This window comes from Perca fluviatilis, chromosome 14, assembly GCF_010015445.1.
Source record: "Perca fluviatilis chromosome 14, GENO_Pfluv_1.0, whole genome shotgun sequence".
Lineage (NCBI taxonomy): Eukaryota > Metazoa > Chordata > Actinopteri > Perciformes > Percidae > Perca > Perca fluviatilis.
Window position 1 is genome coordinate 26,295,126 of NC_053125.1, and position 12,516 is coordinate 26,307,641.

The following is a 12,516-nucleotide window of genomic DNA, read 5'->3' on the forward strand; positions in this document are numbered from 1 at the left end:
TGTATGTGTGTGTGTGTGTGTGTGTGTGTGTGTGTGTCTGTGTGTGTGTCTGCGTGTGTATGTGTGTGTGTGTGTGTGCGTGTGTCTGTGTGTGTGTGTCTGTGTCTGTGTGTGTATCTGCACATTTATAAATCAAAACTGAGAATTTCGCACATAATTCTCTTCTGTTTACTATATAAATATATTGTACTTGTGTCTCAGTGAGTCATACTGTATAATTTTTAAATGATTACAAACCATCCATTTGAATCAAAGCCCCTGTGAAGAGACAAAGGCTGATTGCGTGGCTCCATCTAGTGGAGTTTAGGGAACTCTATAGGAATATGTTTAATTCACTTACATTTTAAGCACTTCTTCCTTATATATAATCATAATATTCATAATAATGAATACGTTTTAAAAGGCTTTTAAACGTTAAAGGCGTTTTTTAACGAATAGGCAGTATAATAAAATCTGTAGGACAAAACGCGTATTTTATCAGTTTTGACCTAAACGAGTTGCCGTCTCCTTGAAACCATACGACACAGCGATTGGTGCTAAATCTCCCGCCTCCTCTTCACTTTCTCGCAGCCGATTGGTTGAGACAACCAGTCCTTCAACTACTAAACCCGGAAGAGAACCTTCGCTCGTGTTTGATAATTTACCTTATCCACGGCTTCTCTTTCGTTTGTTTTGTACATTTTTATCCCGTTTTTTTCAGAATTGTACTCTCGTCATGAAAAGACGAGAGACACGTCTTACAAGTAGAAAGACTACAGACACGAGTGGACATTTATTGATGTGGTTATTATCATACGAAGCGGGGATTCGTCTTCAGCAGCAGTTTAGCTCAAACGTTAGCCCGGGAAAAGACTGGCCGTTAGCTCCGATTGGTAAGTTCTCTCCTTGTACTTAGAGTTTGCCTTTCACCATGCTGTGTGTGTGTGTGTGTGTGTGTGTGTGTGTGTGTGTGTGTTTGTGCGTGCGCGCGCGTGTGCCTGTGCATGTTTGTGTGTGTGCACGCGCGCGCATGTGTGTGTAAGTTCTGAAGATGATTTTCTCTCCTTGTACTTACAGTTTGCCTTTCACCATACCGTTGTGTGTGCCTGTTTGTGTGCATGTTTGTGTGTGCATGTGCGTGTGTGCGTGCATGTTTGTGTGTGTGCATGTTTGTGTCTCTATGTGTATGTTTGTGTGCATGTTTATGTGTGTGTGAATGTGTGTGTGTGTGTGCGTGCGTGTGTGAGTGTGTCTGTAAGTTCTGAAGAGGATTTTCTCTCCATGTACTTACAGTTTGCCTTTCACCATACAGTTAACAACTTCAACCAGGACAGAAGCGGGATACAGCCAAAGTTATCCCCAGTTTATGTGTGTGAATGGCAGCTTAATGGTGAAGCTGCCAGTCCCCTGAACACACTGTAAAAAAAACGCTGTCTCTGTAGACAGCCCAGGCGCCACAAACGGCAACAAAAACAAACTGCGCCAACCTGCACCACCAAACATAACAAACAGTCTTCCAGCTTTCCAGCCAATAACTGACGGGATGAGGAGGAGGAGGGAGGAGCGAGCAAGCCTCCGTTTTGTTTGACAATACTTTGAACGTCAACAACAAGTGACGTCACCCAACATCGCTCAGAGCGCCTTTAAACAGTAGCTTCCACCGACTCTAGCGAGACTCTTAGATCTCATTCCCAGTTTATTTTTTTTTTAACATTAGTCTGCGTAAGTGGAAAAAGCCTTTTGGTGTAAAGACTGTTCCGAGATGCTCCCCGTTTGCTTGATGAGTGATAACCTCGTGTCTTTCAGGTCTGCTGCGTGCCGATGCTGCTCTGACCGACCGCCGCGGAGATGATGGCGTCGCCGGGCGGTCCGTCTCCGCCGGGCTTCAGGCAGCTGTCGGTCTTACTGGTGGACTGTCTGAAGGAACCAGCAGACCCGGGACCAGCTCGGAGGCCGGAACAGGACGGTGAGCAGCTGATAGATATATTCGTGCCGCGGTCTGGGTGAATACTCGACTCTGATTGGCTGCAGGGTGTCCATTAAAAACAAGTGTTGTAGGACACCTACTAACGGACTGTTTACTGTTCTAAATTAATGCGCTTCATTAAAGTGCTCATATTATGCTTTTTGGCTTGTTCCTTTTCCTGTTACATATCTTTATTTGTGCATTTTATAGGTTTACAAAGTGAAAAAGCCCAAAGTCCCCCCCCAAAGGGACTTACCATCTCCAACAGAAAACACTGTTCACGCCCTCATACTCTGCTTCTGACTGGCTAGTAGTCCTTACCTAGCTACTGTCAGGGCACGCCCTCATACTCTGCTTCTGACTGGCTAGTAGTGCTTACCTAGGTACTGTCAGGGCACGCCCTCATACTCTGCTTCTGACTGGCTAGTAGTCCTTACCTAGCTACTGTCAGGGCACGCCCTCATACTCTGCTTCTGACTGGCTAGTAGTCCTTACCTAGCTACTGTCAGGGCACGCCCTCATACTCTTCTTCTGACTGGCTAGTAGTACTTACCTAGCTACTGTCAGGGCACGCCCTCATACTCTTCTTCTGACTGGCTAGTAGTCCTTACCTAGATACTGTCAGGGCACGCCCTCATACTCTGCTTCTGACTGGCTAGTAGTGCTTACCTAGGTACTGTCAGGGCACGCCCTCATACTCTGCTTCTGACTGGCTAGTAGTCCTTACCTAGCTACTGTCAGGGCACGCCCTCATACTCTGCTTCTGACTGGCTAGTAGTCCTTACCTAGGTACTGTCAGGACACGCCCTCATACTCTGCTTCTGACTGGCTAGTAGTCCTTACCTAGGTACTGTCATGGCACGCCCTCATACTCTGCTTCTGACTGGCTAGTAGTCCTTACCTAGCTACTGTCAGGGCACACCCTCATACTCTTTTTCTGACTGGCTAGTAGTCCATACCTAGGTACTGAGCATGTGCGAATCCTAACAAAGATGGAACAGAAGCGCGAGTTCTCACTCTGTGGCTAAAACAGAGAGCTCAACACTCAGGGTGAAAAGAGGAGCTGCAGCAATGTGCAGTACAACAAAAATATGGTGTGTTTTTTTTTTTTTTTTAAGTAAACCACATAAACCTATTCTGATATGACCTCTAAATACATTTATGAACCTGAAAATGAGCATAATATGAGCACTCTAAAAGAAAACGTGAATCTGTCATTTCCAACACTGTCAGTGCCTCGTCCTCTGAACGCCACAGGATGGCGCCAACACACAGTCTGCCCCTCTGGTTCCACAGCCAATGTTACATTGTGATAACGAAACGATGAGCCGCGGCACTCACGGGTGAGTAAGCTTCTCATTGAGTGCAGGCCAAACGTACGCATGCTGCAGCAGCAGGGCCGCCAACGAAACGCACTCGTTTTAATTTTTTTTTTTTGCCCCACATTAAATAAGAGGATTGGTTATCTGCGAGTGCCAGGGGGCTTTATTTTCTAAGCTCTTTGAAGCCGCTGCAGTGGATTAGATAGAGATAGAGATAGAGAGAGAGATACTTTGTTGATCCCAGTAGCTTTAAGGCATCACAAACACAACATACACCTACATCATAAACAGGATGATAAAATGACAAATCCGAATGAATAATATGGACAAGAAAAGATACTCAATAAAAACTCCAAAAATCCACATGAATGTACTAAGGGATGCACGGTAAGGTGCTCTATGTAAGTATGCAAATAAGTCCAATAGTGCGAGGAAGTAATAGGGTTAAACAGCAACCTTTGTTCAAGTATTAAGTTAGACAGTCCTTCCAGAAAAATTACACTTGATATTATAAAAAAAAAAAAAGCAGCTGTAGAGGGCTTTTCGTTTGGTCATTGTCTGTTAGGGGTGGGAATCATCAGAGGTCTCACGCTACGATATCATCACAATACTTATGTCACAAGTTTTTTTTTGGGATTGTTGCGGGCAAAAAAAAAATTATAGAGTGTGGTCTAGACCTACTCTATCTGTAAAGTGTCTCGAGATAACTCGTGTTATGATTTGATACTATAAATAAAATTGAATTGAATTGAAAAATCCTTGGTTAAGCGGCACGTTTTCTTAAAAAATGCGATGTGGAATATTGCTATATATGATATTTATGCAATTTATGTGCAAAAATTGCAGTTTGATGAAAAAGAGAGAAACATTCCCCCCCCCCAACACCCTGCTTTTCGATGATGTTCACGTCGCGTAATTACGTCACTTCATAACGTTCCCATGGCAACCGGGGAAAATGGCTGCTCTTGTGCGAAGTGAACATTTTTCAACTTTCTGCTAAGATATATTATGGGAGTTTTTTTGCAACCAAAATGCGGGGATTATGAAATCATGCGAGCCCCGCATATTTTGCGCGGAAATCGGCAATTTATGCGGCGAAAGTGCGGCGTATTTGGAAAAAATGCGCCTCCCCCGCATAAATAAGCAGAGTTTGGCTGGTTTTTCTGGAGGGACTGATTAGACTTCAGTCCAGGCTGGGGGAGGGAGGGAGGGAGGGAGGGAGGGAGGGGGTTGTGCATATGGGCTAATATAGCCAGTAAACGGTGTAAGCAGTATACAGTGGGCCAGTGGACAGTCAGTACATAACTGTTGTTACAGGCTGTAGTGGAAGTGGGGGGAGGATTAACTGTGCTTCGTGAATCGACTTGTCTCCTCAGACGACTTCTCGGCCGTCGTCCGCCAGACCGGCTGCGCGAGAGCTCCCGGACCGAACGGGTGGGTCGTTCATCCGGCAGCCGAGCAGAGCTACGCCAGCGTCGAGGTCGAGTTGGAGGCGGAGGACGGGCGGCCGCAGGAGGATGAGCAGCCGGAGGCCGGCGTCTCCCCTGGGGATCCACTAGAGGTGTGAATCTTCACCGATTATCACATCAGCGATTCGATTTGATATCTCGATGCATCAAATACATTTTTTTCTATTAAAGCCATGTAGGATTTTTAATTCATAGCTTTTCAAGCTTCAAAAACCAAACATTCTGCAGTGCTCTAATACTACATAAATTGGATACACACAGTACAGGCCAAAAGTTTGGACACACCTTCTCATTCAATGCGTTTCCTTTTTATTTTCATGACTATTTACATTGTAGATTCTCAATGAAGGCATCAAAACTATGAATGAACACATATGGAATTATGTACTTAACAAAAAAGTGTGAAATAACTGAAAACATGTCTTATATTTTAGATTCTTCAAAGTAGCCACCCTTTGCTTTTTTGATAACTCTGCAAACCCTTGGTCTCTCAATGAGCTTCATGAGGTAGTCACCTGAAATGGTTTTACCTTCACAGGTGTGCTTTGTCAGGGTTAATTAGTGGAAGTTTTCCCCTTATTAATAAAAAGCAAAGGGGTGGCTACTTTGAAGAATCTAAAATATAAGACATGTTTTCAGTTATTTCACACTTTTTGTTAAGTACATAATTCCATATGTGTTCATTCATAGTCTTGATGCCTTCAGTGAGAATCTACAACGTAATAGTCATGAAAATAATAAAACTTTAACAAAAACTATACAGCGCTGAGCACATGGCACCTCCTGAATGTGCAAAACATACCAGGAAATGTAAACAGAAATGCTGTTAGGCCTACATTAAATTGTGAACAGAAATAATCGATTATGGCCCGGCCGATTATCGATGCATCGACTATTTTGATGAATTTGAACACCTCTACAATCCACAGCCGGCGGACGCGATAAAACAGGAGCCGCACTGGCGCGACACCGACACCGCGGCGGAGATCCAGCCGTGCAAAGAAGAAGCCGTCGACGACGGCCGCGACAACGGAAACCCCGACTGGAAGGAACGGTCGGCGCCTCCGGAGGACGGGGCCGCGGCGTTCCCGCGGGACCCCGAGCCGTCCGAGGCGCTCAAAACGGAGGCGGCGCCCGACGACGCCGGCGATTCGGAGGACGCAAAACCGCCAAACGGCTCTTGGGACGCCGCCGCCGCGCCGCAACAACGAGGCGCCGAAGACGAAGAAGCCTCGGAGCCGGGAGCGCCAGGTAATTTCTACAGAGTTGAAAAATACGTTTGTTGCGCGCCGGTTTTGAATTTTCTTCAATCGAAAAATGCACCTCGATACGTCTCGTGAATAAGAAAATGTTGACTTTTGACAAGCTGGAGGAAGTATATCTATGCCAAATGATTAATATTAAAGAATTTCACAGTTGGAGTTGTTTTTATAAAATGACATAAAGATACTTTTTGTGCTTTTCTATCTGAAATAAGATACAACTTTACTCGTTACTCTGCGACTCATTCTCAGTCTTTGCCGCTCTTCTTCTCCCTCTCCTCCGGCTGTTTAAAGGTACACTGTGTAGTGTTTTTAAGTACTTTATTAGCTAAAATCAATGTCTTCATTCATATATATATATATATATATATATATATATATATATATATATATATATATATATATATATATATATAAATTCCTAAACCGTACATTTTTTAAATAACAAAATCGTCCCAGCTCAGTGTTGTGAAAATGATGTTGGGACAGAAACAGAATTTTTAATTTCAATTTTCTCTCTCTCTCTCTCTCTCTCTCTCTCTTTTGACTCGCCCGATGGAAACAAAGCGGAGAAGCAGCAGCAGGAAGGTGCGGCGCCACACCACCGCTGCGAGAACTGCGGGAAGTCCTTCGCCAAGCGGAGCAACGTCACCCGACACCAGCGCTACAACTGCGGCGCGACGAAGGGCGCGCCGAGCCGGCCCGAGTCGTCGGAGCGGGAGACCGATCCGTGCGATTCGCTGCCCGTGCATTCGCGCGAAAAGCGCGACCAGACCCTCCGCTCGAGGCGGCGCGCGCGCTCTCCCGCCGAGGACGCCGAAAGTCCCAAGAGCAAAGCAACAGCCGAGGCGGCGAGGCCGCGAGAGGGACGCCACGTCTGCAAGAGCTTCCACGTGGCGCACGCCCTCCGGCAGCACCTGCTCACCCACGCCAGGGAGAAGCGCTACAGCGTCACCACGCCGGAGCAACCAGGCGCTGAAGACGAAGACGAAGAAGCCTCGGAGCCGGGAGCGCCAGGTAATTTCTGCAGAGTTGAAAAATATGCACGCTGGTTTTAATTTTCTTCAATAGAAAAATGCACCTCGATACGTCTCGTGCATAAGAAAATTTTGACTTTTGACAAGCTGGAGGAAGTATATTTACTCCAATTGATTAATCAACTGTTGGAGCTTTGTTTTAATAATTATTAATATTAAAGAATTTCAAAGTTGGAGTTGTTTTTATAAAATGACATAAATATACTTTTGTGCTTTCTCGCTCTTCTCCGGCTGTTTAAAGTAGAGCCCGACGTTATCGGCCCGATGTTAGGCATTTTCCAAACCTATCGGTATCGGCATTTAGAAACGGCCGATAAATTAATATTTAAAAAAATCTAATCAAAAAAGGACGAAGCTCCCCTTCAGCCATTGTTCTGAGTTCTTGGCGTTGCATAGTCTGTCCACCAGAGGGCGCTCTGCACCCTCCCTGTTGGCTACACTCTTTGATTGTTTAATTTTTTTGTTGTTATTGTCTTTTTGGTCAAAGGACTTTAAGTTTCATATCTTAAGTTTGTATTTTTATACGTTTTATTTATCAGGACTTCAATATATTTTGATGTTCTGTTGTGACAATAAAACAAAAGTTTATAACCGCATTATCATATTATTTCAGCGAGGACTCCTAAATCACTACAAATAACTCATGTTAGGGAAATCTGTTTATGTTTTGTTACGCGTTTCTGGATTATTATTTTTTTAAATATATATCGGCCGATATACAGGAATATCGGATTCTTAAATCACCAAATATTTGTATCGATATCGGCCTTAAAAGTCCTTTATCGGTCGGGCTCTATTTTAAAGATAACAAATTTGTCCCAGCTCTGTGTTGGAAAAATGATCTTGGGACAGAAACTGAATTTTTAACGGTGCGTTTCTCTCTCTCGCTCTCTCTCTCTCTCTCTCTCTCTCGCTCTCTCTCTGTCTCTCTCTCTCTCGCTCGCTCTCTCGCTCTCGCTCTCTCGCTCTCTCTCTCGCTCTCTCGCTCTCTCTCGCTCTCTCTCTCTCTTGACTCGCCCGATGGAAACAAAGCCGAGAAGCAGCAGGAAGGTGCGGCGTCTGAGCCGCCACACCACCGCTGCGAGAACTGCGGGAAGTCCTTTGCCAAGCGGAGCAACGTCACCCGACACCAGCGCTACAACTGCTGCACGACGAAGGGCGCTCCGAGCCGGCCCGAGTCGCCGACGGAGCCGCCGATGGAGCCGGAGGCGCATTCGCGCGACAAGCGCGCCGGGGCCCTCCGGAGTAAACGCCGCTCAAGGCGGCGTGTAGACTTTCCCGCCGAGGACGGTGAAAATCCCAAGTGCAAAGACACGCCCGCGGCGGCGAGGCCGCGAGAGAGACGCCACGTCTGCACGCAGTGCGACAAGAGCTTCCACGTGGCGCACGCCCTCCGGCGGCACCTGCTCACCCACGCCAGGGAGAAGCGCTACAGCGTCACCACGCCGGAGCAACCAGACGCTGAAGACGAAGTCGAAGAAGCCTCGGAGCCGGGAGCGCCAGGTAATTTCTGCAGAGTTGAAAAATGGGCGCGCTGGTTTAACTTTTCTAAAATAGAAAATGCACCTCGATACGTCTCGTGAATAACAAAATGTTGACTTTTGCTGGAAGAAGTATATTTACACCAATTGATTAATCAACTGTTTATTTTGACGATAGGGCGCCCGGATAGCTCAGTTGGTAAAGTGGGCGCCCATATATATATATATATATATATATAGAGGTTTAGTCCTTGACGCAGCGGGCCGTAGGTTCGACTCCGCCCTGCGGCCCTTTGCTGCATGTCATTCCCCCTCCCTCTCTCTCTCGGGTGCGCGATATATCGACTCAATATCGCCATAAGTAGGCAAGCTCTTTGTCTTCTGTATTAGTCAACAACGACAAGCGATAAATCATTGTATACTAGGAACAACACACGATTACATAGATTAAACCAACTGTTCTTTCCTGGAGGCCAGGCCTGGATGTGATGATGACTTTATATGAATTACATCTTTTATTTAACTACTTCAATCACAGCAGTATATTGAGCGCTGACCAAGCCTGGTGTAAACATTCATATGAAAGTCAGAAACAAACTTTGAACTTTACTAGACAGTTAAATAAGTAAAAATATATTGTATGTATGTATATATATATATATATATATCGTGACATTATTGCAAATTGCAATTAATCGTTCAGTTGTGTTCGATTCAGAGCTCCGCTTGAAACGCTACAATGAGCCTGTTTGATCGGCCAGTTACCGGGCCACTTGCACGCGTTGGTGCACGTCAGCGCACGGGTCCACTACGTGACCGGCCCCGCGGAGCGTACCACGTGTGTGCATATTCCGACAGTGTGAGTGAAGAAATGGAGAGACGAATCAGAGGGAAAGAAAAGTTGTGTCCTGTTCTCTTTTATTTATTGTTTTTATAGTGCACAACCAGTAGAACATGTCCCGTTCTGTAGACATGATCTTGGGACAGAAACAGAATTTTAACGGTGCGTTTCTTCCTTTCTCTCTCTCTCTCTCTCTCTCTCTCTCTCTCTCTCTCTCTTCCCAAAGCGGAGAAGCAGCAGCAGCAGGAAGGTGCGGCGTCTGAGCCGGCGTCCCACCGCTGCGACAACTGCGGCAAGTCCTTTGCCAAGCGGAGCAACGTCGCCCGACACCAGCGCTACCACTGCGGCACGACGAGCCGGCCCGAGCCGGCCGAGCAGACGGAGCGAGAGACGGATCCGCGCGGCAAGCGCAGCCGGACCCCCCGGAGTAAACGCCGCTCGAGGCGGCGCGCGCGCTCTCCCGCCGAGGACGGCGAAAACCCCACGCGCAAGGAAACGCCCGGGGCGGCGAGGCCGAGGGAGAGGCGCCACGTCTGCAAGCAGTGCGACAAGAGCTTCTACATGCCGCACACCCTCCGGCAGCACCTGCTCACCCACACCCGGGAGAGGCGCTACAGCTGCGACGTGTGCCGGAAGCAGTTTGGCCGGCCGGGCACGCTGAAGCAGCACCTGCTCGTCCACACGGCGGTGAGGCCGTTCAAGTGCGAGGAGTGCGGCAAGGCGTGCGCCCGCAAGGGCGACCTGAAGACGCACATGCTCAGCCACTCCGAGGAGCGGCCGTTCAGCTGCGGCCGCTGCGACGTGAGCTTCAAGCAGCTGGCCAAGCTGCGGCAGCACGAACGCGTCCACACGGGCGAGAGGCCGCACCGGTGCAAGCTGTGCCCGAAGCGCTTCCGGCTGCGCGCCTCGCTGGCGGCGCACCGGCTCACCCACTCGGGCGACAAGCCCTTCGAGTGCGGCGTGTGCCACAGGGCGTTCAGCGGCCGGAGCAACCTGAAGAAGCACCAGATGATCCACAGCGGCGAGAAGCCGTACCAGTGCGCCTACTGCGGCAAGGCGTGCCGCCTCCTGCAGCACCTCGTGGCCCACGAGCGCAGCCACACGGGCGAGAAGCCGTACAAGTGCGGCGCGTGCGGCAAGGGCTACGCGCACCCGTCGGCGCTGAAAGCGCACCTGGCGGCGCACGAGGAGAAGCCGCCGCGCTGCTCCCTGTGCGGGCTGGGCTTCCCCGGGCGCGCAGAGCTGGCCGCGCACCAGTGCGGCGCGGCGGAGGCGGCGGAGAAGCCGCACCGCTGCGCCGAGTGCGGCAAGTGCTTCTCCCTGGCGGCGAAGCTGAAGAGCCACCAGACGATCCATTCGGGGGAGAAACCCTTCGACTGTAAACACTGCGCCAAGCGGTTCAACCACAGGAGCAACCTCGCCAAACACGTCCGCATCCACACGGGCGAGAAGCCCTTCGGGTGCGAGCGCTGCGAGAAACGCTTCCGGCTCCGCCAGCATCTCACCAGCCACCGACAGACACACAAACATTGAGACGCGTTGGGTATTTTCTAGATCCGTCGATGTAGTTGTCAACTCTCGCTATCAACTATTTTTGATAATCTGATTTGAACTCTGAGGTCAGCGTTGCTAAATGTGAACATGTTCTAGTTTCTTCTCTCCTCTGTGACCGTAAAACTGAATTAGAGTTTAGATTATCTCGCCCGAGCCCGAAATATCGGCCCAAAAACCCTAAAAGGGAGTTTTTCCTCGCCACTGTCGCACTAAATGCTCGCTCTTTCGGGGGGAATTACTGGAATTGTAAATTATAGAGTGTGGTCTAGACCTACTCCTATCTGTAAAAGTGTCTCGAGATAACTTTTGTTCTGATTTGATACTATAAATAAAAATGAATTGAATTAAATCATATGAATATAAAATGTGCATACATGAATAAGCACAAACATTAACCCTTGTGTTGTCAAATTTGACCCATTTTCAAAGTTTTCTTTTTTTATATAAAAAATATGGTTTTCTTTCAGCCAAATTGCCCCAAAAATAACCGGACTGCGTGGCTGTGCTTCGCAGGTCAAATGAATGATTGACTTCCGTTGAACTTTTGGTGTTTTTATTCAATTTTATAGCATTTGAAAACCTTTTTTTTTTTTTTTATTTAATGGTTTTAAAACAGCAATCGGACTAATTTTTGACATGACCCAGCCTGTGATCCACTGGACGACGTTAACTATTAGTCCAAATAATTCATGATTTCTGCTCAAAAATGAGGTACAATGTAATTTTAATTAGGTTTATTGACCATTACATTCAAAAAAGTGACAAAACATGACAAAAAAGGTCAAAAGAATCGAAAAAAGCACAAAGAAAAAGTTCACGGTCGACGGGAAGACAACACGAGGGTTCAGCTACAAAATAAACTACACACAGGAAAACACACACACACACACAAGGTAACTGTTGCGTAAGAAAGAAGAGGCTGAATGGGTTAAGTGCAAACGTGTGTGTGTGTATGTGTGTGTCTATGCGTATGTATGTGTGTCTGTGCATGCGTGTGTGTGTCTGTGTGCATGCATGTGTGTGTATGCAAGTGTGTGTGTGTGTGTGTGTCTGTGTGTGCATGCGTGTGTGTGTATGCAAGTGTGTCTGTGTGTATGCGTGTTTGTCTATGCGTGTGTCTGTGCGTGTGTGTGTGTGTCTGCGTTTGTGTGTATGTGTGCGTGTCTGTGTATATGCGTGTTTGTCTGTGTGCATGCGTGTGTCAGTGTGTATGCGTGTTTGTGTATGCGTGTCTGTGTATATGCGTGTTTGTCTGTGTGCATGCGTGTGTGTGTGTATGCATGTGAGTCTGTGTGTATGCGTGTTTGTTTATGCGTGTGTGTGTGTCTGTGCGTGCGTGTGTGTGTCTGCGTTTGTGTGTATGCATGTGTGTCTGTGTGTATGCGTGTTTGTCTATGCGTGTGTGTGTCTGTACTGCGCGCGTGGTGTCTCAGCGTTTTTGTGTATGCGTGTCTGTTGTTTGTGAATGCGCGTGTGTGTCAGTGTGTTGTGTTTGTCTATGCGTGCGTGTTGTGTGTTTCTGTGTATGCGTGTCTGTGTATATGCGTGTTTGTCTGTGTGCATGCGTGTGTGTGTATATGCATGTGAGTCTTTGTTTCTGTGTAT

At 47.5% G+C, this 12,516-nt stretch overlaps 1 protein-coding gene across 4 annotated transcripts; it reads left to right on the top strand.

Annotated features, from left to right (window-relative positions):
* The first annotated feature begins 579 nt into the window (after positions 1 to 579).
* LOC120573641 (zinc finger protein 85-like) lies at positions 580 to 11,192 on the top strand. 4 transcript variants are annotated; one of them, XM_039823523.1, is made up of 7 exons: positions 580 to 872; positions 1,786 to 1,945; positions 4,644 to 4,828; positions 5,666 to 5,987; positions 6,566 to 7,015; positions 8,068 to 8,538; positions 9,584 to 11,192. In XM_039823523.1, exons 2-7 carry the CDS (start codon positions 1,828 to 1,830, stop codon positions 10,888 to 10,890), a joined length of 2,853 nt encoding a protein of 950 aa, XP_039679457.1. In that variant the 5' UTR covers positions 580 to 872; positions 1,786 to 1,827; the 3' UTR covers positions 10,891 to 11,192. The 4 variants fall into 4 exon arrangements, with proteins under 4 accessions (XP_039679457.1, XP_039679459.1, XP_039679458.1 ...); XM_039823525.1 differs by lacking the exon at positions 8,068 to 8,538; XM_039823524.1 differs by lacking the exon at positions 6,566 to 7,015.
* The last annotated feature ends 1,324 nt before the right edge of the window (positions 11,193 to 12,516 follow it).

Bases quoted from the DNA above. Each gene is read 5' to 3' on its own strand.
- LOC120573641 (XM_039823523.1), top strand. From the start codon at position 1,828: ATGATGGCGTCGCCGGGCGGTCCGTCTCCGCCGGGCTTCAGGCAGCTG. The intron at 1,946-4,643 runs GTGAGCAGCTGA...TTGTCTCCTCAG, and splicing joins TCGGAGGCCGGAACAGGACG to ACGACTTCTCGGCCGTCGTC. The intron at 8,539-9,583 runs GTAATTTCTGCA...CTCTTCCCAAAG, and splicing joins CTCGGAGCCGGGAGCGCCAG to CGGAGAAGCAGCAGCAGCAG.